The sequence below is a fragment of the Terrapene carolina genome, unplaced genomic scaffold, assembly GCF_002925995.2.
Source record: "Terrapene carolina triunguis isolate 2854851 unplaced genomic scaffold, T_m_triunguis-2.0 Scaffold62, whole genome shotgun sequence".
NCBI lineage: Eukaryota > Metazoa > Chordata > Testudines > Emydidae > Terrapene > Terrapene triunguis.
In genome coordinates this window covers 9,467,239-9,494,449 of record NW_020664413.1, presented here as the reverse complement: position 1 = coordinate 9,494,449, position 27,211 = coordinate 9,467,239, and the positions used below count along the sequence as shown (strand labels likewise).

At 41.3% G+C, this 27,211-nt stretch overlaps 1 protein-coding gene across 1 annotated transcript in view; it reads left to right on the top strand.

The window, feature by feature from the left end:
• The window catches only part of ADCY5 (adenylate cyclase 5), a 296,914-nt gene that overhangs the window by 158,147 nt on the left and 111,556 nt on the right, over positions 1 to 27,211 (top strand). The window contains exons 2-3 of the mRNA XM_026647401.2: positions 7,679 to 7,828; positions 15,651 to 15,772. Of these exons, the coding sequence (XP_026503186.1) occupies positions 7,679 to 7,828; positions 15,651 to 15,772 (272 nt within the window). The remainder of the gene's footprint in view (positions 1 to 7,678; positions 7,829 to 15,650; positions 15,773 to 27,211) is intronic.

Genomic DNA, 27,211 nt, shown 5'->3' with positions numbered 1-27,211 from the left:
AATTGATCTTGCAGCTAGTTGCTAATGGTTTCTTTTTCTTTTAATCTGGGTGGCACCTCTGGCTATGTAACTGTTCCAGCTCTTTATTAGGTAGTATGTAAAGAGGCAGCCCAGAGTTAATTGCTACTTAATAGAATGTTTTAAAAGCTAGAGCCAGTCTTCAATTTAATTTCTAATGAAGACCTTTAAAAAAAATGCTTCACATAATATTTTTGTGCTTTTGATTCTTCGCAGCCAAGCATTTGGAATGTGTCTAACCATCAGTAGTTAGATACAGTATTATAGAAATAGCTTGGATAAACAGGGCATCTGTTGCTGGTCACACATTGTGCCTTGATTGTATTCTAGATAGACTTCAAGAAGTTTATATGTTTTTTTCTTTTAAAATATTAGAAAAAGAGGGGAACTTTCATGAGTAAAGCTACGCCCCTAGACCAAATGGCGCCCCCAGCAAGGATATCTTTGGTGCCCCCCCCAATTTGTTAAACTTTTGAATACCTTATTTTTTATTGCATTTGTGGCCCATTTCACGACTTTGATGCATGATTTGCATGCATGATTTATCCCTGTCATATAAGACGATAAATTTGCATGCTAGGATCTGTAAATCTGTGTTTATTCATGACATATATAAGCAAATTAAAAAAATAATTTCCCTCTTCACCCGGTCAAAAAGGGACCTGGGTGGCTCTGGTCAGCACCATTGACTGGGCCGTTAAAAGTCGGGGCTGACAGGCTCCTTACCCTGTTCTGCACGGCTCCCAGGAAGTGGCCAGCATGTCCCTCTGACTCCTAGGCACAGGGGCAGTCACTGGGGCTCCGCACGCTGCCCCCGCCCCAAGCATCAGTTCTGCAGTTCCCATTGGCTGGGAACCACATGCGGAATACCTGAAACATTTTACTTCAAACATTCTATTTTCTCTTTTGTTGCTAACAACAAAAACAGCCTCCCAAGTCCAGCCCCCCCCAGTGGGTCGCCTGGGTTACCTGCCCCTAAATCCGGCCCCGGCTACTCATGATGTGTGCACATTTAGTAAAATAATTAGATCTTGTTGACTCACCATACAGGCCCCATAAGATGCATTCTAGAAACTCACTTGTTGTGCCTCCTTTTAGACAGGCCGTTATAATGATAATTAATTTGACAATAGATTCCCAGTGAATAAGAGAATTATGAGAGCTGGGAAGCATAGCTAGAGCTGTGCTGAACTCGAAAAAGAAAGGATGTGTAATTCTCTGTTGGCAGTAGATTGTGCTTTGCATGGCTTTTTAGATTTCCCTGCGTGATGTGCTTGCCTTCTTCTTCTTGTTTCAAATTGGGCCAGTGATGAATAACTCTTATTCAGCATAAGCCCCAAATTTAGAATTTTTAAATAGGATTTTACAAAATCTAATATCATCTGAATAATAAATATTTTAATGATTTTGTTTTGATTTCAATGAAAAAAATATTTTTAAAAAGGTAAGAAGGTAACTGACCAGTCCTTTTGAAGCAGAATGACAAGAAAAAGTAAAGTATGGGTGCGATGGGATGTACCGGGCATTTGCTGCCCCCTGCCGGCGGCTCTCCTGCCTTGGCACACCCTGCCCTGAAAAGATGTCCTGCTGGAAGGGGGAGCACCATGAGTTCAGATTTCCAGGTATTCTCTAGAATTAGTTTCCCACAACTGGCTGCTGGCAGAACCAGCAAGAGCTGGTCCTCCAGCACCTAGAAGTGCCGGGAGCATGCAGAGACCAATTCGGGCCCAACAGGCCAGATTAAAAAAGACTGGCTGCTTCTACTAAGGGCCATTTCTGGGTGAAGCCAGGACAGGGAAGGAAGGATCTGCCCTAAAACAAATAACCTGTCCGGGTCAGGGCCTGACCTTGACAGTATATGCCTTGGACCTCTGTGAAAGACTGTTGTTTATGTTATGGGCTTTAATACCCAGTAGCTATTTTGAGTTCAGCATTAATTTGTTTTCTGTAAACTTGTGAACCCACGATGGGGGGTGCTGGGCTCAGGTGATCCCTTGACAGTGGGTCAAAAGTAAATAAAAGCTTTTTAAAAAATGAATCTTTCCACTTTAACAACCTTCATTGTTAGCAGTAAGATAGGTGAGGAATTAACATAAATTATCCTGACAGTGACTCTCTTAAACATATTGCCATCTCTTTATCATATATTAACTAGCATCCTGGTGTTTGAATAATCGGATACAAACGCAGAAGGTTAAAAACAGCATACTGATTCACGCTGATATTTTATTTTGTTTGTGATGGTTTCACTAGGCTTTTCCCTGAATCACTGAAACAACAGATTACTTCTTGATCCTTACCTGTCGCACCCTAGCCATCAGTTTTGTGACATTTTATCTATAGTTTACTCTCCAACTGGGATGGCGTATCTAATGGGGTCCTGCAGGGGTTGCAAACACTTCAGAGGACAGGGTTAGAATTCAAAATGACCTTGATAAAATTGGAGAATTGAACTGAAATCAATTAAATGAAATTCAATAAAGTGCAAAATGCTGCACATAGGAAAGAAAAATCAAATGCACAAATGTAAAATGGGGAATAACTGATTAGACTGTAGTACTGCAGAAAAAGATCGGGGGTTGTAGGGGATTACAAATTCAACATGAGCCAACACTGTGAAGCAGTTGTGGAAAAGGTGAATACACCTCTACCCCGATATAATGCGACCCGATATAACATGAATTCGGCTATAACGTGGTAAAGCAGTGCTCTGGGGGGGAGTGGGGGGCTGCACGCTTTGGCGGATCAAAGCAAGTTCGATATAACGTGGTTTCACCTATAACGCGGTAAGATTCTTTGGCTCCCGAGGACAGTGTTATATCGAGGTAGAGGTGTATTATTCCTGGGTATATTAATAGGAGTGTCATACGTCACAGCTTGTAATTGTAATTGTCCCACTCTCCTTGGCACTGGGGAGACTTCAGCTGGAGTAGTATGTTCAGCTTTAGGCACCACACTTTAAGAAAGATGTGCACAGATTGGAGAGAGTCCAGAGGAGAGCAACAAAAATGATAAAAGCTGTAGAAAACCTGACCTCTGAGGAAAGGTTAAAAAAACTGGGCCTGTTTAGTCTGAGAAAAGAAGACTGACGGGGGACCTGAGGCTGGCAGTCAATTGTTCTCTATGTCCAGTGAAGGTAGGACAAGAAATAATTGGCTTAATCTGCAGCAAGGGAGATTTAGGTTAGATAGATATAAGGATTGTTAAGTACTGGAATAGGCTTCCAAGAGGGGAGGTTGAGGAATCCCTAGAATTGGAGATTTTTAAGAACAGGTTGGACAAACACCTGTCAGGGGTGGTGTAGGTAGGTATATTTGGTTCTGCCTCAGTGCCAGGGGCTGGACTAGATGATCTCTGTGTCTCTTCCAGGCCTACATTTCTCTGATTTTTAAAGAGATGCCATTGTTTTAAATTTCTCTTCCAATTTTTATTTTGTGTTAACAAGCTTTCATAACATCTAAAACAAACAAAACAGAAAAATTGCCATCAATTTATTTTTCTTAAATCCCCAAGGAAACAATATTTCAAACATAATTTTCGGCATTATTTTCAATACAAACAATACAGCATTTTGCTAGTGTATGAGAACCTAAGTGAAAGTGACTAGAAACTGCCTAGTGTATTTTTATTTTCCAAGCAGTGAAAAATGAATCAATTTTGATGGGAGTTAAGTGCCTAGACAGTGTTGAAAATCCCTCTCGGTGCCTGTCTGCATCTTTAAGTGTTGAAATACTTTTAAACTCTTTCCCTGGATCTCTCCGTGCCTGAGTAAAATGGGAATGGTAGCACTTCTCTACCTCGCAGTGGTAATGTGAGAATAAATACATTAATTATCAGGTGCCCAAGCACTCTGGTAATGGGGGCCAAATAGGTATCTTAGATAGATACAAATAATAAATAAGTGAAACAGCCTTCACCAAAATCAGAGGGCTATGGGTAGACCTCATGGGCTAATGTTTTAATGGGCAGGGGAGAGAGACTCCAACCCCAAAATAGAAATCTACATTTTCCCAGTGCCTCTTAAGAACATTTTTAGAAGCATAAATTGCCTGAAATAACTGCCAATAATATGTTTTCTGTTTTCGGGCCATGGAGCTGAGGGAACCAGTTTTAATATCTACATCATCTCCTTCCTCCTGGGACTGAAGCTGGTTACCATAGCAAAACCGCAAGGAAACTGATAAGCAAGTGCAGTAGTACCATTTGGCAAACAGGATATAAATTCATTTGCATTAAGAAGACAGAGGGCTATGGAAAAATTAATGAGACAGAAAATCTTTAATTTTGCCTTAATTTATTTTTAAAACACCTGTGAACAAAGTGATTTTAATCAAATACCAAGTAAAGTATTCTTCCCCACACACCATCCCCTTGTCCTCCCCCACACCATCCCCCACATTATTTTAGGAACATCAGATGAACTGTGAGGCCCAAGAGAAATATTTCCAAAGCAAAACGCTGAATGTTGCTTTGAGTAGCAAGAGCTGAGCTTTAAATCTTTGCAGAGGCTTGATACTCTCAACATTATATTGTATATTTCTCTTTTTGTTCAAGCCATGTAATATTACTGTGTAAATCAGCTTTCATTTAGGAGAGTAAATACCGGCTTACATCCATTGCTGGTGAATGTTCATTGCAGTGTAACTTATGTCAGTCTTGTAGAGTGTGATTTTCTGAGCCTCTTTTGTAAATCAGTCTCTGCAGTCCCATGGGTTTGTCTACTCTGAAATGAAGTTAATGAGACCTCTGAAAATCACGTTACTACTTTCAATACCATATCTATTTTGATAATGTTGAACTGATGATGTTTGTTGAACCCATGGATATCATCTGTCTCCATGCACACCTGGATGGTGTGCCATGAATGAGGCAACTGAGCTATTTAAGTGACCAGTGCTGCAATTATATCTGCATCTGTGGACCCCCTCTGACTTCAGCAGGGCTTTGTATTGGCACAGAGATGTGCCTGCAGTAAAGCTCATTGCAGGAGTGAGGTCTTCCCACTGTCCAATGAGTGGACCCCCGTTGTATTCACTGCACAATGTCTAAACTGCCTAGAAAAGGCTTGTCTACATGAGGACTCTCAGGATTGTTAAAATGAATCTATTTATCCCTTTGAAGGATTAAGCTACAGCAAACTAAAGTCACCTCACTTTTGAATGAGAGCATCCACACAGAGATATATAGACAAGCTCTGAGTGTATTCTCACTTACATATGTTTAAATTCAGAGCAAGTCCATTGTCCTCAGGAGATTTACTTTACATTTGCGCTGTGGCAACTACAAACATAATTAAGCCCAAACTTATTTGTATTTTAAAATTACAATGCAATATTATAAAGTGGAACAGTCATGTATTATATATTTATGTAAAATATGGTGTGCATGTGTGTTTTGGACTATATTTTATGTATACTGATAAATGTTCTGTTTAATGTGTAACTAAGTAGTTTCAGTACAGAGAATTCTGGAGTCAGTTTAATCTGATGATGCAAACAATGCTATTTAGTGTTAACTCATTGAGCTTGTTTGTAATAACCATACTGGATTCACAGGCTGTCCATCACAATCAACCCATCTATGAAGCAACATGCAGAACTCTCTGTAATTCCTAGGGAAGCCCTTACTTCCATGTCCTTATTGATTTTCCTTTTCTGTGATGATGAGCATCAATGTTCTTATGTTTCCGGGGGGGGGAGGGGGGAGGAAATAATTCTAAAAAAGCCAATGTTATCCTCAGTGTCTATAAACAAGTATTTCTACCAAATATCCTTCTAGAATTAGGATTCTAACAAAACACATTTTTCCACAAAATTTTGTTACCTTTACTTTTGCTCAAATTAGATCTGCTTGATTTGTATACATGCTAGATTTTCCGGAGTTATAAGATGTTAAAGACACACAACTATTTTTTACTGGTCCTCCAAAGACCTGGAAGAACTAAGTCTCAGTGATTTGTATTTTTTTATACTATGTTGATGTAATATCATTCTTGTCCTCATTAATTACAGAATTGTTTTAGCAGTAGCTGGGAGGAAATTAAAGATCTTTAGATTTTTGTTCTTTGCTGTGAATCAAATCCTGAATGCAAGGAAAGTGGTGTAACCACTGCCTAAAAATGTGCTCATGCACTGCAAAACCAGCATTAATATGTGCCCTAATTCTGACTGCAAGCACTAGGTATGGAATATACTCGCTTTGTGTGTGTGAGTGGATGATATTCTCATGTAATGGCTGGTCCGCAAAGAGGATAAGGACCTACCACTCCAGAGTTCCCCCTTAGCTGAATCTGTGGTAGTTTTTTGAAGCTGAAGGACCAGGTTTCTGTTCCCAGTTCCTCAGAATGGGGGCAGGGTTATTATACAGCAATTGTCTGCTGTCTCCAGCACATGGATTTATCCCTAGTGTCAGAATAATCCTGATGGGAGTTGTGAGTAGAGACTGTTCCTGGGACAGGGAGTGTGTGTGTGCATTAACATGCAACCCTTAATACTGTCTTCTATAGCATGATAGCAGCATCCTGTTTAAGTTAGATTTTGCCACTGCTGGAGTAGCCAGTCTGAGTTCCGAGCTCCCACTGCTGCCTTCTTGGTTTGATTTACACCTGTGCACATTGTCTGTCAGAATCGGGCTCTGTATCTACAGGGGGTGGGGTGGGAAATTTTGAATTGTTGTTGCATTACAGAAAACCATTCAGAAAAAAGTACTTCCAATATTCATATCTATGAGACTGTTACAAGTCTGATATTCTGTTCCCCTAGAAATAGGAGCTGTATTCACACAAGTCTGTCTCTATAGGAAGATACAGTATATCCTGTCGAGCTCACAAGTGGCTGATGGTACAGAAGCACAAGGTCTCCTCTAGGAAGAATGCTTGTTTGCATGTTACCGGTAGAACTGATTTGAAAATTTCTCTTAAAATAAAAAAATTCAACGCAAATTCTTTTTTTGAAAATGTTTAGTTATTTTGTTTTCTAACCAGCTCTAATTACCAGTGAGAGAGATGTAATTATTTTATTGGGAAATATAGTCACTGTGGAAATAACGGAGCAATGTAGCTCTTCCTACCTATTTGCACATTCATATATGTATATAACATATTATTGACCCCATAAAGATGTGATCTGAAAATCATTGTCATTCAACTCGTTTTAAAGAGCTGAGACTGGGTGATAAAAAAAAATTCCCAGTTTTTGAAGTCGATTGAAATCTAAAGTTATTTCCTTGCAATAAGTGAACACTATCTGAAATATGAAAGCTAATGTATCTTTCAACGTATTTTCATGCCGTATATGCAGGTATTTTAAAACAGTAATAATTAAAATCTTCCTTCAGATTCTTCTACATAATTCTGAGCTAGCCAAACATAGTCACATTAAAACCTCTTTATAAGTCTCTGCCATAGTAGTTTTAAGACACTTGATTGCTAACAGAATTAGAGAAAAGAATTTACATTAATGCGAAGAAATACGCTTCTGAGGGCATGTGTAAAAGTTTATACTTCAAAGAACGGCAAATGCACTGAACTGAAGAATACTAGACTCAGTCATGTGTTGGATTGTGGAATGATTCATATACCATGCTGAGCTTTTAAGTATTCTGTCTATTGTTGATGGTAGGTTTCCAAATTGTAATCATATGTTTCTCTTTTTTGTTGCAGCTGGTCTCCAATGTTCTCATCTTCTCCTGCACAAACATTGTAGGAGTGTGTACGCATTACCCAGCAGAGGTGTCTCAAAGACAAGCATTCCAAGAGACCAGGGAGTGCATTCAGGCCAGGCTACATTCTCAAAGGGAGAACCAGCAACAGGTACGAAGGAGAGTGACAAGAAATTTGAGAATGGGACTGCTGATTTGGAATTAGTCTGAAAATTGTTAATTTAGGGCCAGGTACTGAATGACCCTGTGTGAAAATGCATCGCGGATGGCAGGGCAGGATTTGGGAAGGTGGAGAAGAGAGCTCAGAGGAACCTTTTCACTCAGCTACCGTTATAGACCAGTGTTCGGGGTGCCAACAAAATCCTGCTGCCTGTGCTCCCTGTATGAAATTCACCCTAAGCAGAGGATTTGCACGGTGTTATGCACCATTTAAGTCCCATCTAAGCCTATCTTGAGCACGAGTGGCATATGGGCCTTGTGCTGGCCCTCTGAACAGGGTGTATACTTCACTCCATCATAAGTGCACAGCATGATGATTTGTCAGCACAGCAAACAGCATTTGGTAGTGGTTGGGCTGTTGTTTGGCTCTTCTGCACACATTAGCAGCTGGAGGCCAATTGTGGCAGAAATTAAGTAGTTCCCCATAGAGGGTGCTGCCCCAGTGCCTCCAAAGGCATTCTTCTATCTGTCTCTAGAGCATCCTCACTTCACATCGTGTGTGTGGCTTTGAACACAACACTACAGGCTTCCGCTGACTTACATTTTAGTTTTTAACCATTTTTAATGTCCTCACTTAGTGTTTGTTACAAAAAGGCCTAATTGCTATCAGCACACAGCCTTGCTCTCAAGGGCTGTGGGCATATCTATTTGCTAATACATTCTTTGGTTTTGCTACAATGAGTCTCTTACATCATAATAATTAGAGATGAAAAAACTTTTTAGGTCAGCTTGTCCATTCCCTTGATAATGTGGGACCATGCCCTGCAGTAAATTTTCCAGTCCAGTTTTAAATAACTCATGAAATGAGGTTTCTGTGGCTTCCCTTGAGAAGTACCTTACAGTTTTGATTGTGAGTTCAGATAGGAGGGGAATGAATCAGTTGAAATGGCTGTGCATTTCTGTGAGTCAGAAGGGCAACACAACTTTCACTATACTGCTCTGCCTTAGCGCACCTGCATCTGTAGCTCTGGCCATGGACAGTGTTATTCTGGGCTACTTTTGGCCAACATGGGCACCATGAAATGAAGTATGTATGTATACCTAAGCATATTTTATTTATTTTGACATCTGGTACATAAAGAGCATCCATTTCATGCACTAAGTGTAGGGTTGCCAGTAGTCTGGTTTTCGACTGGTATGCCTGGTCGAAAAGGGATCCTGACAGCTCCGGTCAGCACCGCTGACCAGGTCACTAAAAGTCTGGTTGGCGGCGCAGCAGGGCTAAGGCAAGTTCCCTGCCTGCCATGGCTCCGCGCAGCTCCTGGAGGCAACGGCATGCCCCCAACCCTCCGGCTCCTATGAGTAGGGGCAGCCAGGGGGCTCCACACACTGTCCCCACCCCAAGCGCTGGTTCTGCAGCTCCCATTGGCCAGGAATTGTGGCCAATGGGAGCTGCAGGGGCGGTGCCTGTGAACGGGGCAGCACGCAAGGCTGCCTGGCCATGCCTCCGCATAGGAGCTGGAGGGGGGACATGCTGCTGCTTCCAGGAGCTGCCTGAGGTAAGTGCTGCCCTGAGCCTGCATCCCTGACCCCCTCCCCAGGCTCCAACCCCCAGTCCCAGCCCTGATCCCCCTCCCACCCTCCGAACCCCTCGGCCCCAGCCCAGAGCACCCTCCTGCACCTCAAACTCCTCATTTCCAGCCCCACCCCAGAGCCCGCACCCCCATTTGGAGCCCTCACCCCAATCTCCTGCCGCAGCCCTGATCCCCCTCCCGCCCTCCAAACCCCTCGGTCCCAGCCCGGAGCCCCCTCCTGCACCCCAAACCCCTCATCCCTGGCCCCACCCCAGAGCCCGCACCCCCAGCCGGAGTCCCCACCCCCTCCTGCATCCCAACCCCCTGCCTCAGCCTGGTGGAAATGAGCGAGTGAGTGAGTGTGGGAAGAGCGAGCGACAGAGGGAGGGGTGATGGAGTGAGCGGGGCAAGGGTGTTCGGTTTTGTGCGAGTAGAAAGTTGGCAACCGTAACTAAATGCCTTTTACACAAACTAAAAATACAGTCACAGTAAGATAAAACCAGCAGCCTCTCCTACCCCCAAATCCCCAATCTAGGAAAATGTTTTACCTACAAATGCCAGATGTCAACAAGCCTCTCCCTCCCACAAAACCCTGGCAAACAGATGGGCTTTGCAGCATGCCCTGAAGTTTGGGCTGCTTTAGATCAGGCTTTGCAAAGTCAAGAGGCCCTCATGGAGAACGCCCTGTTAGCAGATCCCTCCCTTTTAAACCGAGGGGAATCCAGCTGGAATGTCTCCCCAGACTGTAGTTATGATGCATGGCGGGAGAGGCAGTCCAATTTATAGGTCAAAAATAGAAACCCCATTTCATGATTTTAGAGGTTTATAGGTCAAAAAACAACAGCTTAAGCTCCACCTAGAAACCCACCAGCAGCCAGTGCAGGCCCTAGAATGCTGGTGTGGTCTCACAGCAAGATAGTTTGTTCAGTAAGTTTGCTACTTCATCCTGTACTGGCACTGATTTCCCAGTTCGTTTAAGGTGTATCCCCTGTAAAATGCATTGCTGTAATCTTGTCTTCAGGTGACAAGACATGAATCAGTCTCCAGACTAGGCATAGGTAAAAAATATCCATCCAGGCCAACTGCTGCTATAAGATTATCTAACAGTATCTGGGGAATCTGACAGTACTATCACATGCTGTATGGGAGAGAGGTCTGGGTAAGATGGAATGCTTGTCTCTCTCAACAGCTGAAGTTGGTCCAATAAAAGTTATTACCTCACCCACCTTCTAGTGATTTCATTATCCACTATAACCTGGCGAGGAGTAGTAAGTGAGGTTAGCATTACTGGAATGGAATAAAGAATTCTTAGCTGAAATTGCGCACCCTAAACAACCTCCAACAAGTGTGTATTTTCTAAAGATTAGAGGAAAGGACTTAAAGTCAGGCCTACAGGCTTCTACTTCCAGCATTACTAATTTTTTGACCATGAACAAGTCACTCGCCCTATCTGTCGAACAGGTATAATTATTTTATTAATACCTATTTCACAAGCAGGTTCACAGGTTTAATTAATTACTCTTTGTAAGTGCTTTGAGATTATCCCTAGCTAGTAATATAGGTATGTTAGCTAGTTATACATAGCTGGAGAGTGAGAGAGAGATCTATCTGTAATTCTGTATCTTTATCTAGTATATCTTTGTATAAAAATCAAGGAAATGTATATAATTTGTACTTATTTCTCTCCTCCTGTTTGACTACTGCCAACATAAGTATAGCAAGGCAATACTATTCGCCTGGCCAATACATGCTGAATGATATTACAGTTAGGGTGGCAATGTTTCATTAGAGATCTCAGTGAAATTTAAAGCTAGATACTAGTTGTGTTGTGTTTTATTGTGTATATTCTTAACCAGTTACATAAAATGAAGGTGTCTAACTGGTACCAGTAAATTGTATTGAACTGTGCTTAGATTAGTTATTAAATGAAGGCTATTACTACTCCATGTATTTGTATGAGATGGCAAACTATATCTGGGTAAGTGTAACCTGTTCATTGGTTGATGATGATGCTTTGTGCTTTCCATCTGAGGATCTCAAAATACTTCAGAAGCATCAATAGATTGAGCCTGACAAAATCCCTGTGATGTAGGGAAATATTAGTATTCTCCTTTCACAGATGGGGAAAGTAGACAAATTAAAGAACATTCTGAAAGTTGCCTAGGAAGTCTGTGGCAGTGCCAATAACATAGCCTTGGTCTTCTGATCACCATAGTGGTGCTGTAAGCACAAGATCATCCTTCTGCACTTATGGACCTACGGAGAGCGTCACAAGCCCATAAGACGTCCCTGGGTTAAGGAGTAGAGCTTTAAAAATACCTGATTTTTTTTATTTGCCCACTGATGTGGAAATAATAAAAAAAATTACAACTTTTTGATGAACCAAAAAGTTGAAAAAAATCTGGATGGGGTTGAGTGAAATGATTTCATTTTGTTATTGAGGGTTTTTTTTTTTTTTTTACATTTTTAAATAAAATTGAAGAAAATTTACAAATGAAAAGTAGTTTCAAATCAAAAAATTAAAACATTTAATTTTGAAAATATTGGAACAAAACTTCAATTTTTTTAAGTGAAAGAATTGGGCGAATTCAACACCAATTCACAAAATGTATTGATCAACTAGAAACTGCATTTTTTAGCCAAAAAAGAAAAAGGTTTTGCCAAAAAAATTTGCCCAGCTCTATTAAGGAGTTTTTATTTGGCTCTCTGAGTTATCTGACAGATGTGTAAAATTCAATGTAGGATTAGCAGCTTCTGCACATCTGAGGGTGTCCATTACAATTATTAACTGAGAGGCAATGGTGTGTGCACCAATGTGCCTTGGTTATTCCAGTAAATATATGAACTATATTGTGCTTTTGTGCTCATGACATACATTAGTGTCAGAAGCGCAAGTATAACTGATGTGAAAATAGCTAAAGTTTCTTATTTTGATATTCAAGCACACCGGCACAGATGATGCAAACCTCTTTTATTATGTATTTTCAAGGACCGCAGTACCTTCTCTCAGCTGCTACAGTTTTGAGCTGTGCCTGATAGTGATCCCTCATAAATTTTGTTCCATATTATTGGTACAGATGAAGGGACTGGAGATGGGAATCAAGCCCTGACAATGTACATTAAAGGACAGGTAAATACAGTGCAACACTATGCATTGTAAAGATTTCTCTAGTGAGTGCATTGCACATATTATCAACAAGTTTGCTCTCTTACAGTTCCCACAGAGTTTGTTATGCTGTACTTGGACACAAGTAAATAGGCAACAGTAAGACAAAATATGAATTAAAAACCAGAATTGTGTTTTATAATGGAATGAACTATGGAAAAGAGGGTTTTTAATGGTGATGTGAGCAATTAGTACAAGAGCATTGACCCCTCTGAGTCATGATTGCAGTTTGATCTGTGGAGTTCTGTGTTTTTAGGAATTAATGATCTATTGAATAAGGTTATGGACCTTCATTTAGACTAGATTATGATTGTGTGGTTGGTGAAGGGGACAATTGCTTTCCTCCATGCTATGTAGTAGCAATTGTCATGCAGGAAAAAGAGATGGTATGGACTGGTAGACTGTATAAATCGTTGTGATTCTACAGTGTTGTCAGAACATCTTGCCTCTTGCCTACTGATTAGACTACATTTGAGTTGGACCAACAAAATAGATGTCCATATTTTAATCTGCCTTTTTCTTGTAGAAAAAAATTCCTTAAACTAAAAAATTTTTGAGGTGAAATCAGAAAATAAAAGGCAAATAAAGGATTTAGGCAAAACCGTATTGTATCTGGTCTAATGCTAACTACACACACAAAACACCAGCATGCATACACATGCAGATTTACATTCTGCAACTTCTGCATAAAAATTACTACCAGATTTAGGCTGATCACAGGCTACATAGATGGCCAGGTCACAGAGGCTTTTCTCTGATATTTAGGAAAAGTTGTCCCACTCCCATCAGTTGTAATGTGACATAATAACTCACTTTCTTAAGGTACAAAACTAGATAGCGAACAACATACAAAGTAATTTTATGAAAGCTACACTGAGCCCATTTTAATCTTTAAAACACAAAGATATTACAAATAAACAAGGATGCACCTTAGTTGCTCAGGATGAGGGTAGAGAGATGTGAATTGTGGGTGATGGAAGGTAGGTAATGGAGGTAATGTCACTGTATGTATGTATGTATGTTTACTGTGCCTTATGCAACTGGGCCCCAATCCTAATTGAGGTTTTCAGGTGCTACTGTAAAATTACTACTAATAGTGTGTTTACTCCTGGGGGAATTCTGCACCACTGCGCATGTGCAGAATTTATGTCCCCTACAGATTTATTTGCTTCTCCGCAGAAAAATGACTTTCTAATGGGGAAGCAAAGGGAAGCCACAAGAGCAGTCATGTAACCCTCCCTAGCAGTATGTTTTGGGTGCCCAAGGTTGCCGGCAGATAGGTAAATAACTGTGGTGTAGGAAGTGGGACTGGGGAAGACCGAGCTGGTGGCTCCTCCCTGCGCTGGGCTTAGCTGCTAGTCCCTGCTGGGCTGGGGAGGACAAGACTTCCTCTTCCCCTACACGGCATCCAGGTCTGGGTCAGACCCACCCCCAGATTTTTCCCCGGGCTGCAGGAAGCTCTGCAAACTCCCCACCTCCAGCCCGCTTCCTGCACCCATTGCTCCTCAGCTGCAGGGGGAGGGATCCCTGTACAGGGAGCTGCTCTCCCATCCACCCAACCCCCGTGCATCCAGACCCCCTCATACCCAGACCCTCCCGCCGAGCCTCACCTCCCCCCTGAAATCAGAACCCCCCCGATGAGTCCCACTCCCCCTGCATGACCCCACCAAGCCCCAACCAGCTGCACCTGGATCCCCACCCCACTGAGCCCCACTCCCCCAGCATCTGGACCCCCACTGAGCCCCCCACACCCAGACCCCCCTGCTGAGCTCTATCCCCACCAACACTGAGCCCCAACCACCTTCACCTGGACCCCCCTGAAGAGTCCCATTACCGTTGCACCCAGAACCCCCCCACACACAAGCTCCTGAGCATCCAGATCCCACCCACACCTGATCCCCCACTGAGCCACCCGCACCCAGATTGCCCCACACAGAAACCTCTCAACCCACACCCGGATCCCTCCACACTTGGATTCTGCCTGCCCACTCCTGGTGCACCTGGCATGGAAGGGCAGGGCCCTGGGGTGTGTCTGGGCCAGGCCCGGTCCTTGCGCTGTGTCAGGGTTGGGTGCAGCCTCACTGCTGAGTCCGTGTCCCTGGGGGGAGCTGCACAGTGATCTCCCACCACTGTGCAGCCAGTGGCCTGTGCTCCCCAGTGCCATGCTGGAGCCTCCACATTTATTTGACAAATAACATTTTCAGGATTTTTAATTGGGGGGGGGGGGAATTTTTAATTTGGGGGGGGCCGAATTTTTTATTCTGGGGCAGCCGAATTTTTTATTCTGGGGCGGCCACATTTTTTATTTTTTTGGTGCAGAATGCCCTCAGGAGTATGTGTTGTACAATTGGGCCAAATTCTCCTGCCAGTTATATTGGTGCAACCCTTCCCTGCCACGGAGAACCCATATTGCTTGTAGTGAGGAACGTTCCCTTTGTGAGTTAGATTGTGCTCTGCCTGTTGCAGGTTAGTGAAGTAAAATGAGACTCTTAAATGGATTTCAGGGGAATTGGGAAATCAGTCCTGTAGCCTTATGCCCAACAGAGAACCCTGTAATGATGCATGGTTTATATAATGAGACTTCCAAGTCTACATTTTTACATGAGGCTTTGTTACTCTTGCTGCCTGGGAATGTGTTCAGCTAGTAATACTGCTCTTTAAAGAGCCCCTCAGTACTTTGCAGTGACTGCTGGTCTATATAATGAAGTCCTGCTGCTTTGGAGCCCCCTACTGGAATGCAAACTTGTGTACTATACAGACTTGGGCACTGAAGCAGCTGCCTCTATATGGCTCCTTCATCTGGAAGAATCTGCAACTGTGGATAGCATATATAGTGGATCTGGCATGAAGGTTAATTTACTTTCCCTTTGATATTGTGTTCATATTTTTCTGAGTGGGACAGGACCCCGGTGCCTTGATGGCAGAACTGGTTGCTGCATTTATGGAGACCATTCCTCTTGCTTTTGCTCATCAGTCACTGAACTGATGGCTTCGTTTCTCTCCGATAAGAAACAACGTGCGTTTGTTAACTGGGAAGCAGGTGTTTTAATTGGTTCATCTGTCTGACTCAACAGGAGCGGCTCCTGCTCTCTGTACTTCCTCGTCACGTTGCTATGGAGATGAAAGCCGACATTAATGCCAAACAGGAGGATATGATGTTTCATAAGATCTACATCCAGAAGCACGACAATGTCAGGTAAGAACTGCTGACTGAATCCCAGCTGGCAATGGAAGTGGGGGGCCATACTGAGCCCCACCTCTTAGTTACAGAGAATTAAAGTAGCAGGTGGCAGGGACACACAATCCAAAATAAATAACAGCTAGAAAATTGAATTAAAAAGCAACACCAACAAACATCAGTGAGTTTGTGTGTGGGATAGGATGGCAGCGTCCTCTGTATCTGCAACAACTTTCTTTCAGGAAGTAGTTTCTACTATATCCCTCTTCCAAGAACTTTTCCTAGAATCCTTCACTCTTTTTAGAAAGGTGCTGGGGAGTCACATATTGTTTGGTTGCTTGTTTAATTATCGAGTAAACCATCCCAGTTACCCCAAATTGCACTCCTTTCTGACTTGCAGCACCTGGGTGAAAAAAGAACTGCAGAGTCAAATTGCTCTTAAAATGACTTGACTATTCATCACTAGCCTTAAACAACAAGCTTTGTACTCAGTGAGAACCAACTCCTAGCAGCTACTCCGTTAACAGACAGCGCACCCGTGTTCCACAGCTCCCTGGTCTGGCCCTTTAGAGAAGGTCCCACAAGAAACAGGCACTGAATCTATGGCAAGCAGTGCACAATCAAATACAATGTTTGTATTGCTGAGAGGAAGCCCAGTCTTGCAAGTTTCTAAGCACCCTCACTCCCATTGATTTCAAGGAAAGCTGGGGTTCTTCATCACATCATGTGTTTGGGCTTTTTGTGAGTACTGGGAGATACAGCGGCAGCCTGGCTAGCAAGAGAGGACCGCTTGGCATCGATTCATGTGTCTGGGAGAACAGAGAGGGGATGAGAAGAAATATTAATTTATCTTGCCATTTTTAAAGGAGCAAAATCTGATGCCCACGGGATGTGGATGAATAATTTAATTTTGATGTGACTTATCTCTGCTGCAGTTATAAACCTGTGTGGGGTTATTTTGGCCTTCATTGAGCCAGACTCTGAAGTGGTTTGGGTAGCTTTCCTCCAGCCATGACGCTAGATAAACTACGGAACCTTCCCTCTCATCAATGCCCCACAGGGTGGATTATATATGTTACTCAAATGAGACCGTTTTTCCCAACAACTTGTGTGACATGCTTTACTACCCTGATTTGTGTTTGGGATCCAATGCAACTTATAACCTGATACTTGGTAACCAACAAATAAAATTAAAATAGGTTTACTGTGTCTCTAATTTATGTACTGTCCTTCTGTGATTAGTAATTTATTACTATTTGTGTTACCATGGCACCTGGGAGCCCTTAGCCATTGCGGTAGGTTCTGTACTAATACTAATAGTCCCTGCCCCAAAGAACTTGCAGTCCCATTCTTTGATTCGAGACAGTAAAACACATTTAACATATTCAGACTTGTCAAAGCAGTTGAAAGCAACGACAAGCTGATGTGTCTGTAGCTGTAAAAAGTATAACAGGTGACTAGAAAATGGCAACAAATGGAACATTCATGTGAAAAGCCCAGTGAAATCAGTGGGAGACTTTCCATTGAATTTAATGGTCTTAGATCAGGCCTCTGTTTTTGATTGTAACGTGGACATATCAAATGGTCTGGTAACTGATATCCATGCATGGGTAGGATGTAGGACAAATGTTTAATCAGCTATGAAAGGCTACAACCTTTAATGATGTAAAAGTAAATTATACAGCTTTGAAATGAATGCAGATTTTTATGGTAACTGGTTTAGTGATTTTAAATCAGAAGAAGTATATTACATCAACACAGTACTCGTAACAACATGAGCTACTGCATTCTTTATGTATACCATTTTTTCCTATTCAATTTGTTTGGGAAGAGTTTGTAACTTCAGTGTGATTGGATGGTGGTCACAATTTCTCTAGAAGAAAAATGACTTCTTGTCAGTACCTAAAAGTTGACTTGATATTTGAATAGCATGTGACTAGTTGTACTAGAGCAGCGGTTCTCAAACTTTTGTATTGGTGACCCCTTTCACACAGCAAGCCTCTGAGTGTGGACCCCCCCCCCCTTATAAATTAAAAACACTTTTAAATATATTTAACACCATTATAAATGCTGGAGGCAAAGCGGGGTTTGGGGTGGAGGCTGACAACTCACGATCCTCCCTGTAATAACCTCGCGACCCCCTGAGGACTCCCGACCTCCAGTTTGAGAAAGCCCTGTACTAGAGGAAGCAATACAGGACAGCCACATATCATCATATTGGGTAGTATCAAACCAGCTTTATGTGATGTTGCAATTCCTGGATTTGGAATAGAGGACCTGCAAATAAAATCATATTTATGAAGATTTGATTGTCTTTTTAGGACAATAATTCATCTGAAATGTTGTTGTTTATTATAGAAACCTTCCTAAAATAACTGGGAGAAGCTTAACTGTTCTTTCCTCTTTATTTCATTGAAACCATATTACATAAAACTGGGCTGAGATAAAATATCTAGGGGTAAAGTGTATCTTCAGTATGTACTCTTCTTAAACAATCAAAAATAAATTCTACCAGAGTTAAAGGATAAAATAGAATACTGAGTTCCGTTAGTAATTTATAGGGTCACAATGAGCAAATAAAGGTAGTCATTACACTTGAAATTATATAATGCTAATAGTTCTCTCTTCAGCTCTAAAAACTGATTAGAATTTTTCAGATAAGTCATACTTAATATGATGACTTCGTCAGCTGAGGAGGTGTAATAGCTTATTTCAAATGAGATGAGACAATAACGGATTCAAAGGAGATATTTGCTAGTCCTTGAGTAAGAGGTACTATAACAGATATGCACCGCCTTAACATCCAACCAGGAATTGGATCCAAGGCAGAGGTTGCCCTCAATCCATGTATCATGTGTTTGATATGAAATGATGAAACCTTTATTAGAGTTTCTTGAGAGTCTCTAGGCAACAAGTTAACAAAGCTAGAAACAGAGGATAGCTGACTTAATATACAATTTGCTCTTAGTGATTTGAAACTTGTACAAGAAGTAATTACAGATGTTATTGCAGCTGCTATTAGAGAGGTTTAGAAGATTGTTCCATATTTTCCTGATTGTTTTCTTCCCTCTTTGGTCTATGTATTATGAAGAAGGGTCTCAAGGCAATTTTTCCCCCACGCAAAATGAGCACCCCTCAGTTCAGATAGAGCATTGTGGTATTTGTGTAATATATAAAAAGCAACAGAGAGTCCTGTGGCACCTTTAAGACTAACAGATGTATTGGAGCATAAGCTTTCGTGGGTGAATACCCGCTTCGTCAGACACATGTAATGGAAATTTCCAGAGGCAGGTATAAATATGCAGGCAAGAATCAGTCTGGAGATAACGAGGTTAGTTCAATCAGGGAGGGTGAGGTCCTCTGCTAGCAGTTGAGGTGTGAACACCAAGGGAGGAGAAACTGTTTTTGTAGTTGGCTAGCCATTCACAGTCTTTGTTTAATCCTGATCTGATGGTGTCAAATTTGCAAATGAACTGAAGCTCAGCAGTTTCTCTTTGGAGTCTGGTCCTGAAGTTTTTTTGCTGTAAGATGGCTACCTTTACATCTGCTATTGTGTGGCCAGGGAGGTTGAAGTGTTCTCCTACAGGTTTTTGTATATTGCCATTCATATTGAAGTTTAGAAATAGACAAATATAGACAAGTTGATAAATATTCAAATATCCTAACAGCATGTATGATCCTTTAAATAGATATACATATGTAAAAATATAACATGGCACATTCCAAAGATAATCTTCACTTTGCCTCTCTCGTTGAGTCCACAGAGTAAATTCCTGAAAGGTGCTGAGTTGAAGGCACTCAGCACCTTGTAGGATCAAACATCTTAGAGGGTAAACTCTTCCGGTCATGGACCTTGCCTCCTCCATGTTCAGTAGAATATTAAGGATCTTTTCCAAAGCCCATTGAAATCAATGGAAAGACCATCAGTCACTTCAGTGGGCTTTGACTCTAGCCTACACACGATCGGTATTTAAAAGATAGTAACTAGAAAAAGTTACAAAATAAATCGGTTTTCAGAATGGAGAGAGGTAAATAGTGGTGTCCCCCAGGGGTCTGTACTGGGCGCAGTCCTATTCAACATATTCATAAATGATCTGGAAAAAGGGATAAATAGTGAGGTGGCAAAATTTGCAGATGATCCAAAACTACTCAAGATAGTTAAGTCCCAGACAGACTGCAAAGAGCTACAAAGGGATCTCACAAAACTGGACGACTGGGTAACAAAATGGCAGATGAAATTCAATGTTGATAAATGCAAAGTAATGCACATTGGAAAACATAATCCCACCTATACATATAAAATGATGGGGTCTAAATTAGCTGTTACCACTCAAGAAAGAGATCTTGGAGTCATTGTGAATAGTTCTCTGAAAACATCCACTCAATGTGCAGAGGCAGTCAAAAAAGCAAACACAATGTTGGGAATCATTAAGAGAGGGATAGATAATAAGACAGAATATATCATATTGCCTCTATATAAATCCATGGTACATCCACATCTTGAATACTGCATGCAGATGTGGTTGCCCCATCTCAAAAAAGATATATTGGAATTGGAAAAGCTTCAGAAAAGAGCGATAAAAATGATTAGGGGGATGGAACAGCTTCCGTATGAGGAGAGATTAATAAGACTGGGATTTTTCAGTTTGGAAAAGAGACGACTAGGGGGATATGATAGAGGTCTATAAAATCATGACTGGTGTGAAGAAAGTAAATAAGGAAGTATTATTTACTCCTTCTCATAACACACGAACTAGGAGTCACCAAATGAAATTAATAGGCAGAAGGTTTAAAACAAACAAAAAGAAGTATTTCTTCACACAATGCACAGTCAGTCCGTAGAACTCTTTGCCAGAGGATGTTGTGAAGGCCAAGACTATAACAGGGTTCAAAAAAGAACTAGATAAGCTCATGGAGGATAAGCTCATGGACCCATCAATGGCTATTAGCCAGGATGGGCAGGGATGGTGTCCCTAGCTTCTGTTTGCCAGAAGCTGGGAATGGGCGACAGGAAATGGATCACTTGATGATCACCTGTTCTGTTCATTCCCTCTGGGGCACTTGGATTGGCCACTGTCGGAAGACAGGATACTGAGCTGGATGGACCTTTGGTCTGACCCACTATGGCCATTCTTATATTCTTAAGTATCAAGTGCCCAAATCAAATCCCTTAAGAATTTTGGAGTACATTCTGCCACATTTACTCTTGTTAATCAGTATGAATAAAGGTGAAGGAGTCTATGTGTTAGGCCATGTCTAGACAGGAAAAATGTTTTGTTTTAAGCACATGCTAGTTAGCATGTTTTAACTAACACCTCTTTAAACACTAGATCATATTGGGCTTCATGCCTCTTAAAAACATGTTAGCTGGTTGTGGTTGAAGCGAGAAGGGGGCCTAGAGATTTCCTCAACCACTAATACTTTAAAAAAAAAAAGAGAGAGAGAGTGTTAAAAGCACATGCTTAAGTGCTTTGCTGAATTGATGACAGTTGAAGTCAATGGGACTTAAGTATACATTTGAAGTTAAGTGTGTATTCAAGTGTTTTGCTGAATTGGAGCCGAAAACGTGCTATGTAATTCCTTTTCAAACACAGTCTATTTTCCTAGCCTAGACATGGCCTTATTGAAAGCAAAGGGGAAATGACTTTAGAATTAATACATCTCCTCTACCTGTACTTCAGAGAAATGAAAAAATAAGTAAGAGTACGGGAAAAGGAGATGTGATTTGGAACAAATGACTCCTTTCACTCTAGGAGTCAGGCGTGAACTCCATTGCCTTAAGTGGGCTCAGTAAAGCCTTCTGTCCTGGGAATTATTCTTTACTGTGGGACCTTTTTAAAGCCTATATGTGGACCTAGAAACTTGTTGATGGGCGCAGTGTACAAATCAAATGAATAAAGGAATGTAACTGAGAATTAGCGGGCATGGTTTTTCCTTTAATCTGTGCAACAGTCAAGGAAAGCTTTTTGTTTGAGGTTGGAAAAATCCAACCAATATTGTTTGTTTTTCAGAATTATAAAAAGTAAAAAGATCTAAGTTCTGTATTAGATAAAGGTCATTGTGTCCAGGCAATTCAGAAACATGTTAAATCCGTGCAGGGGTTTGGGCCTGCCCATTGAATGTGGCTTCCTGTTGCTGATTAATGAACAGAAACATTTCCTTTGTAGTTAGCAGAAGTGGGAAAAGTTTGTTTATTTATTTATTTATTTATTGTTTTCACTTGAATTTTGTAAATCAGTCTCCTAACAAAACTCTTCTAGTGATCTCAAACATTAGCTAAAATAGGTTGATCCTGTTGTCTACTCTGTTTTGGTTTACATTTGCATTTATTGATTCAAAGATGATTTTAGGATTATTCCTGTAATATCCAGTCTCTGAGAACAGTCATTCTACTAATGCTTCATAGATAGGGAAGGCAAAGTGATCTGATAATCATTGTGGAAGTAATGAGACTGCAGCCATAGGTTTGATCTCAGCAGATTCAGCTCAGCCTTTTGCCCTTCTGAAGCATTGAGCTCCGTGAAGTCGGTGTGTTGAGGTCTCTTGGATGAAGCTCTTACTAGCATCCAGGTCCTGTCTGCTCCATGTGCACCTTGTGAAGAACCTGAAGAGAAAAAGGCTTTTACCTGGTATCCTTACCCAGAAATTCTCCTAATCCCTCACAATTTTGCAGCACATTTTGTGCCAGTTGTCTGTCTGGCTGCTGCCTTACGCATTTTTGGTATGTACTTGAAGCATATAATTTTTTTAATTGATATTTACAAGATAGAGTGAACAGAATTAAAAGAGAACTACAAGTGCAATAGTATGTTACCATACCTAGAAATCCTGCAAGCAACTTTAGGGTTTCAGAAATATAAAATATATATACAAGTTGTTTATGAATTTTAACTCAGGGTGGGCTCAGGATGCAAAATTTGGCTTATGATCACCTAAGGTTCATAGCCTTGAGGCTATTTGGAAGCCAAGCTTTTGTTTCATCCTGTTACAGAGAGAGAGGAGCCGTTTGCTGAATTCAGATCCAGATAGAGTCTTCAAATTCTCTAAAGATGACTGGATCTGGGATTTTGTTGAGGACCCATCTTTAATTTTACTTAGCAGAAAAATTGTCTAACAGAAAATGCTCTCTTGTAAACTGTTGTGGGAAGTTACTCTATCTTTGATCTATTTTGCAATGATGCTTAACATGGAAACCTAACTCATCCCTTTCTATGTATTATTGACTGTTGATGTTTTTAGTTATTTGTAGTCATGTTTCTTCTGCTAATCTTAATATCTCCCCCACTCCACCCCAGATTGGTGTGGCTTTTTCACAAAAATATTCCGTTTGTCCACCTTTCCAGAAACTAGCCTTTCATATAATCGTACCATGACCCTGTAAGTGAAAGGAATACAACTTTCACAAGTGGACCATTTTTGTCCTTCCAAATGTCTGAGAATAATTTTCCTAGCAATGAAGAGATTAGACTAATTTTCTCACGATATTTTAGATAATTTCCCTATGCATGTATAATGCCGACAGACCCCCAGTTGTCGGTGGGCAGGATGGAACTGGGGACCTCTGAAGCTTAGTGCATGAGCCTCTCCAGCATGAGCTAAAAGCCAACTAGCTGTCAGCTAAGTCTGTAGAGCAGACTCATTTTATCTCTCTTTAAGACAGTGGTCTCAGTGCCACTAAATAGGACAGAACACCACACCCAGAAGGTGTGTGGGTTACATATTTCCCCTAGTCGAGGAAGTGTATCCTGAGCTCCAGAGACTTCCCAGTTGAAATCCCAGATGACCCCCCACTTGTAACGCCAACAGACCCCAGTTGTCGGTGAGCGGGATCGAACCCAGGACCTCTGGAGCTTAGTGCATGAGCCGCTACAGCGTGAGCTAAAAGCCAGCTTGCTGTCAGCTAAGTCTGTAGAGCAGACTCATTTTATCTCTCTTTAAGTGGTTTCGGTGCCACTAGATGGGACAGAACGCCACACCCAGGAGGTGTGTGGGTTACACATGCATTGATTTAAAAGTATGTACAAGAAAAACCTTCTTTAGCTGTTAGCTAGGGCCTAGAAACACAGCTGAGCAATGCAGATTCAACGCATTACAGTGTAGTGGTATTCACATTATCCTGTTTAATACAATATGTAAATAAAATATATTTCTTAAGGCATACATAGGTGTGCGATATATAAGATTTTCATGAAGAAGTAAAGTGGTTCCTCTAATCTGAGGCTACGTCTTCACTACCCGCCGATCCGGCGGGTAGCAATCGGTTTATCGGGGATCGACTTACCGCGTCTCGTGAGGACGCGGTAAAATCGATCCCTGATGGCTCTACAGTTGACTCCGGAACTCCACTTCGACAAGAGGCGGTAGCGGAGTCGGCGGCAGCGCGGCAGCGGTCGACTTTCCCGCGTCCTCACCGCCAGGTAAGCCGACCTAAAATACGCAACTTCAGCTACGGTATTCACGTAGCTGAAGTTGCGTATCTTAGGTCGGAAGTCCGCTGTAGTGTAGACCTAGCCTGAGTGGATAAAAGAAAGTCTTTCAGAACCTTATTCAGGACTTCCTGGGAATGAGTTCATAGTCTTCTGTTCATTGTTATGGAAAGTAAAGTTTAGAGATTAATGTATCCACAATGAAAATATGATTTCCTGTCACTTTTGGCAGCAAGTTACTTTTCCAGACTCTCCTCTGTTAAAGTGTATTAGGAGTGATGGTAGTAGTCAAGATGAAAAGATATTTTGGGTTAATATATTCTACTGCAGTGTAAATGAGCAGGTTTTATGAGCTTTTATAGAGAGACTAACATTCTTCCTCCCTGAGTTATTGTATGAGAATTATCTTTGACAAATACAGAACCTTATAGAATGACTTGACCTTTCCCACGTCTGTGTGTTAAATATAAAGCCATTGTCAAATATAATCAGGAAAGGAGTTCCCAAGACCATACCAGTCACTTTTGTGTGTGTGTAAACAACAAGGTGAATTGTGCAATTAAATCAGTTTGTTTGATCTTGAATGAGATTATAGCTGACCCAAACGCACTAAAATATGCATGGATTATGATGCTGAGCTGATGCTTTCCAAGTGGAAATTTAAACTTGCAGTGTTGCCTTTGCTATTTATAGTAACCCATTGCCATGATAATGGCTTAATGGTTTAGCCAAATATAGTAATCTCAGTACTATAAACAGAGTTCAGATGGCCTCTGTAAAAGAATAAAGGTTGGTAGTGTCACTTAAATTCTTCAGATGAACTGTTTCACAACATTTATTTTAGAGATGGTATCCAGGCATAGGGAAAGTGACAATTTCCTCTTTATATAATTCTTATGAATTGTATACTGAACAAGATTAACCTGATGTTGTAAATTGTTTACAATAGCTTGACAACTTGGATTATACTGTTGGCAGAAATAAAACAATGGATTCCACTCTCTGTAGGCACTGTAAGTGAGAAACATGTTTAACTACCTTTCCAGTTCAATTATATTCTAGCATCAAAACTTTTAAAAAAAAACACCTTAATTATCATTAAACATGTTTTCAATTAGAGCAAATCAGTATAGTTCAACTGAGAATCAGGGTTCTTGGCTTCTAATAGCAGTTCTGCCGCTGACTTACCCTTTTTATGACTCCTCTGTAAAATGGATATAATAATCACTTTCTTCACAGGTAAAGTGTGGTGCTTAACTAATTGTTTGTAAAGTTCTTTGAGATCCTAAAATGTAAGGCACTACATAATTGCAAATTATTACTTTTGGGTAATAATCTTCAACTAAAATTGCTACAGATCTCAGATTTTCTTTTAGTCTCAAAGTACAATTAAAATTTTCTAGGTATCTATTTTTTCCCCCTCAAGCCTAAACACTTCTTCTTTTAAAGGAGATATCAGTCCAAACACTATGTGTCACTGCTTGGTTTTAATTGCAGCTAGTGGAAAGGTTCCCATAGAATAACTTTAAATGGGTACATTGATGTTAATGCAATAGTCTGTCAACTCTGCTTGCTAATTAATGGTGTTTTCTTGGTGGCATATGTAGGTTTAGCTCTTGATTTTCTGGGATGCTAAATTACAACACCCTTCTTTTGAAACTGAATGAGTTTATAATGGGGCATATTCTATTAAGTCCGGTTCAAATTGGTGCATTCCATCTATAGATAGGTTTGTCATCCGGCTGTTGTTAGTCAATAGCTCATCTGGATTTTTATTTCCGTATTTTTTTCTTGAGGCAGTTGAAGCTAAGTAGAAGTCGGTTAATTTTACCATCTTCCATAAATATAAATACCGTAGAGTGAATGTGTAATAGTCATGCCCTGGATATTTTCGGTGATTCCAAAAACAACCCGTTGTCTCAGCCAGTGTTAACGTAGCTCCTATTTCCATGGAAAGGATCGTCACTGGGGTGAGGCTGCCCCAGTAAGTGTTTAAATATCTGCTGCCCAGTCCCTCCTCTTCCTTCTGTCTCCCAACTCTGTCAGCTTGTGTAAAGATGATGGTTTATAGTTGAAAACATGGGAGTCTTACGTCAGTCAGGAGCAGGCCCAGCAGCAGGTACTCTCCATATCAGTCACAGACCAGTGCACAACTTTGGTTTCCTTTCTGGTTTTCGCCATACCAGGTGAGATGGCGGAGTGCTGGAAGGATAACAAGGGCACTAGTATTCTGCAGCCTTTCCTTTAGGGGATTCTCGATGTAGGTTTTTATACTGTGCTCATCATTGTAGTATCTGAGCGCCTTCCAGTAGGGCATTAAGCAACAGGACTACATATTTATTATGTTGTTTGCATCTCCCCAGAGGGAGAAGCATGGGATTGCTGTGTTCTTGTTGTGAGAGATCATTTTGCCTTCTCAAAGTCAGTACCAATACATCATGGCTCTTCAGGGCAGACCTCTTGGGTTCTTTGTGGTGGCTGTGCACTCCTATGTGGGGGGCCTATGCTGAACTGGAAGGCTACCTTGTGAATAGGCCAGGGAAGGGCTGCATATTCAGGTCTATGTGGATCCAGTGACAGTACACAACTGTTGCAGAGGGGCTGTGCCTGCTGTTGCAGTCCATAGACTTGGAACAGCAGCAGTGAGAGAGATGCATAGCAGCCCCACACAATCGTCCTGGAGTGAGGGTGCTGGATTTCACCTCCTGAACTGCTCTACACTTCACCTGCAGAGAGTTCATGCCTGAATACCCCAGCTTTATCCAGGTGAGGTGAATTTCATCTTAAATAATTTTCCATAAACCCTGAGAATCTTTCAAATAGCAGTAACTCTTCAGCAACTACCAACCCAAGTTGGATTTGAACCGATTATTGAAAAACTCTAGCTTTCGCCTAACTGCCTAAGTCATCCTGTCCACTTATGATTTCTCTTTGAGGCATGTGATGGAGCAAACAAGAGTCTTCTGGGAAAAGATGTTAAATCTAAAATCTGCCTGTGAGAGGAGCATCTGTATTTACAGTAGTCATAGTA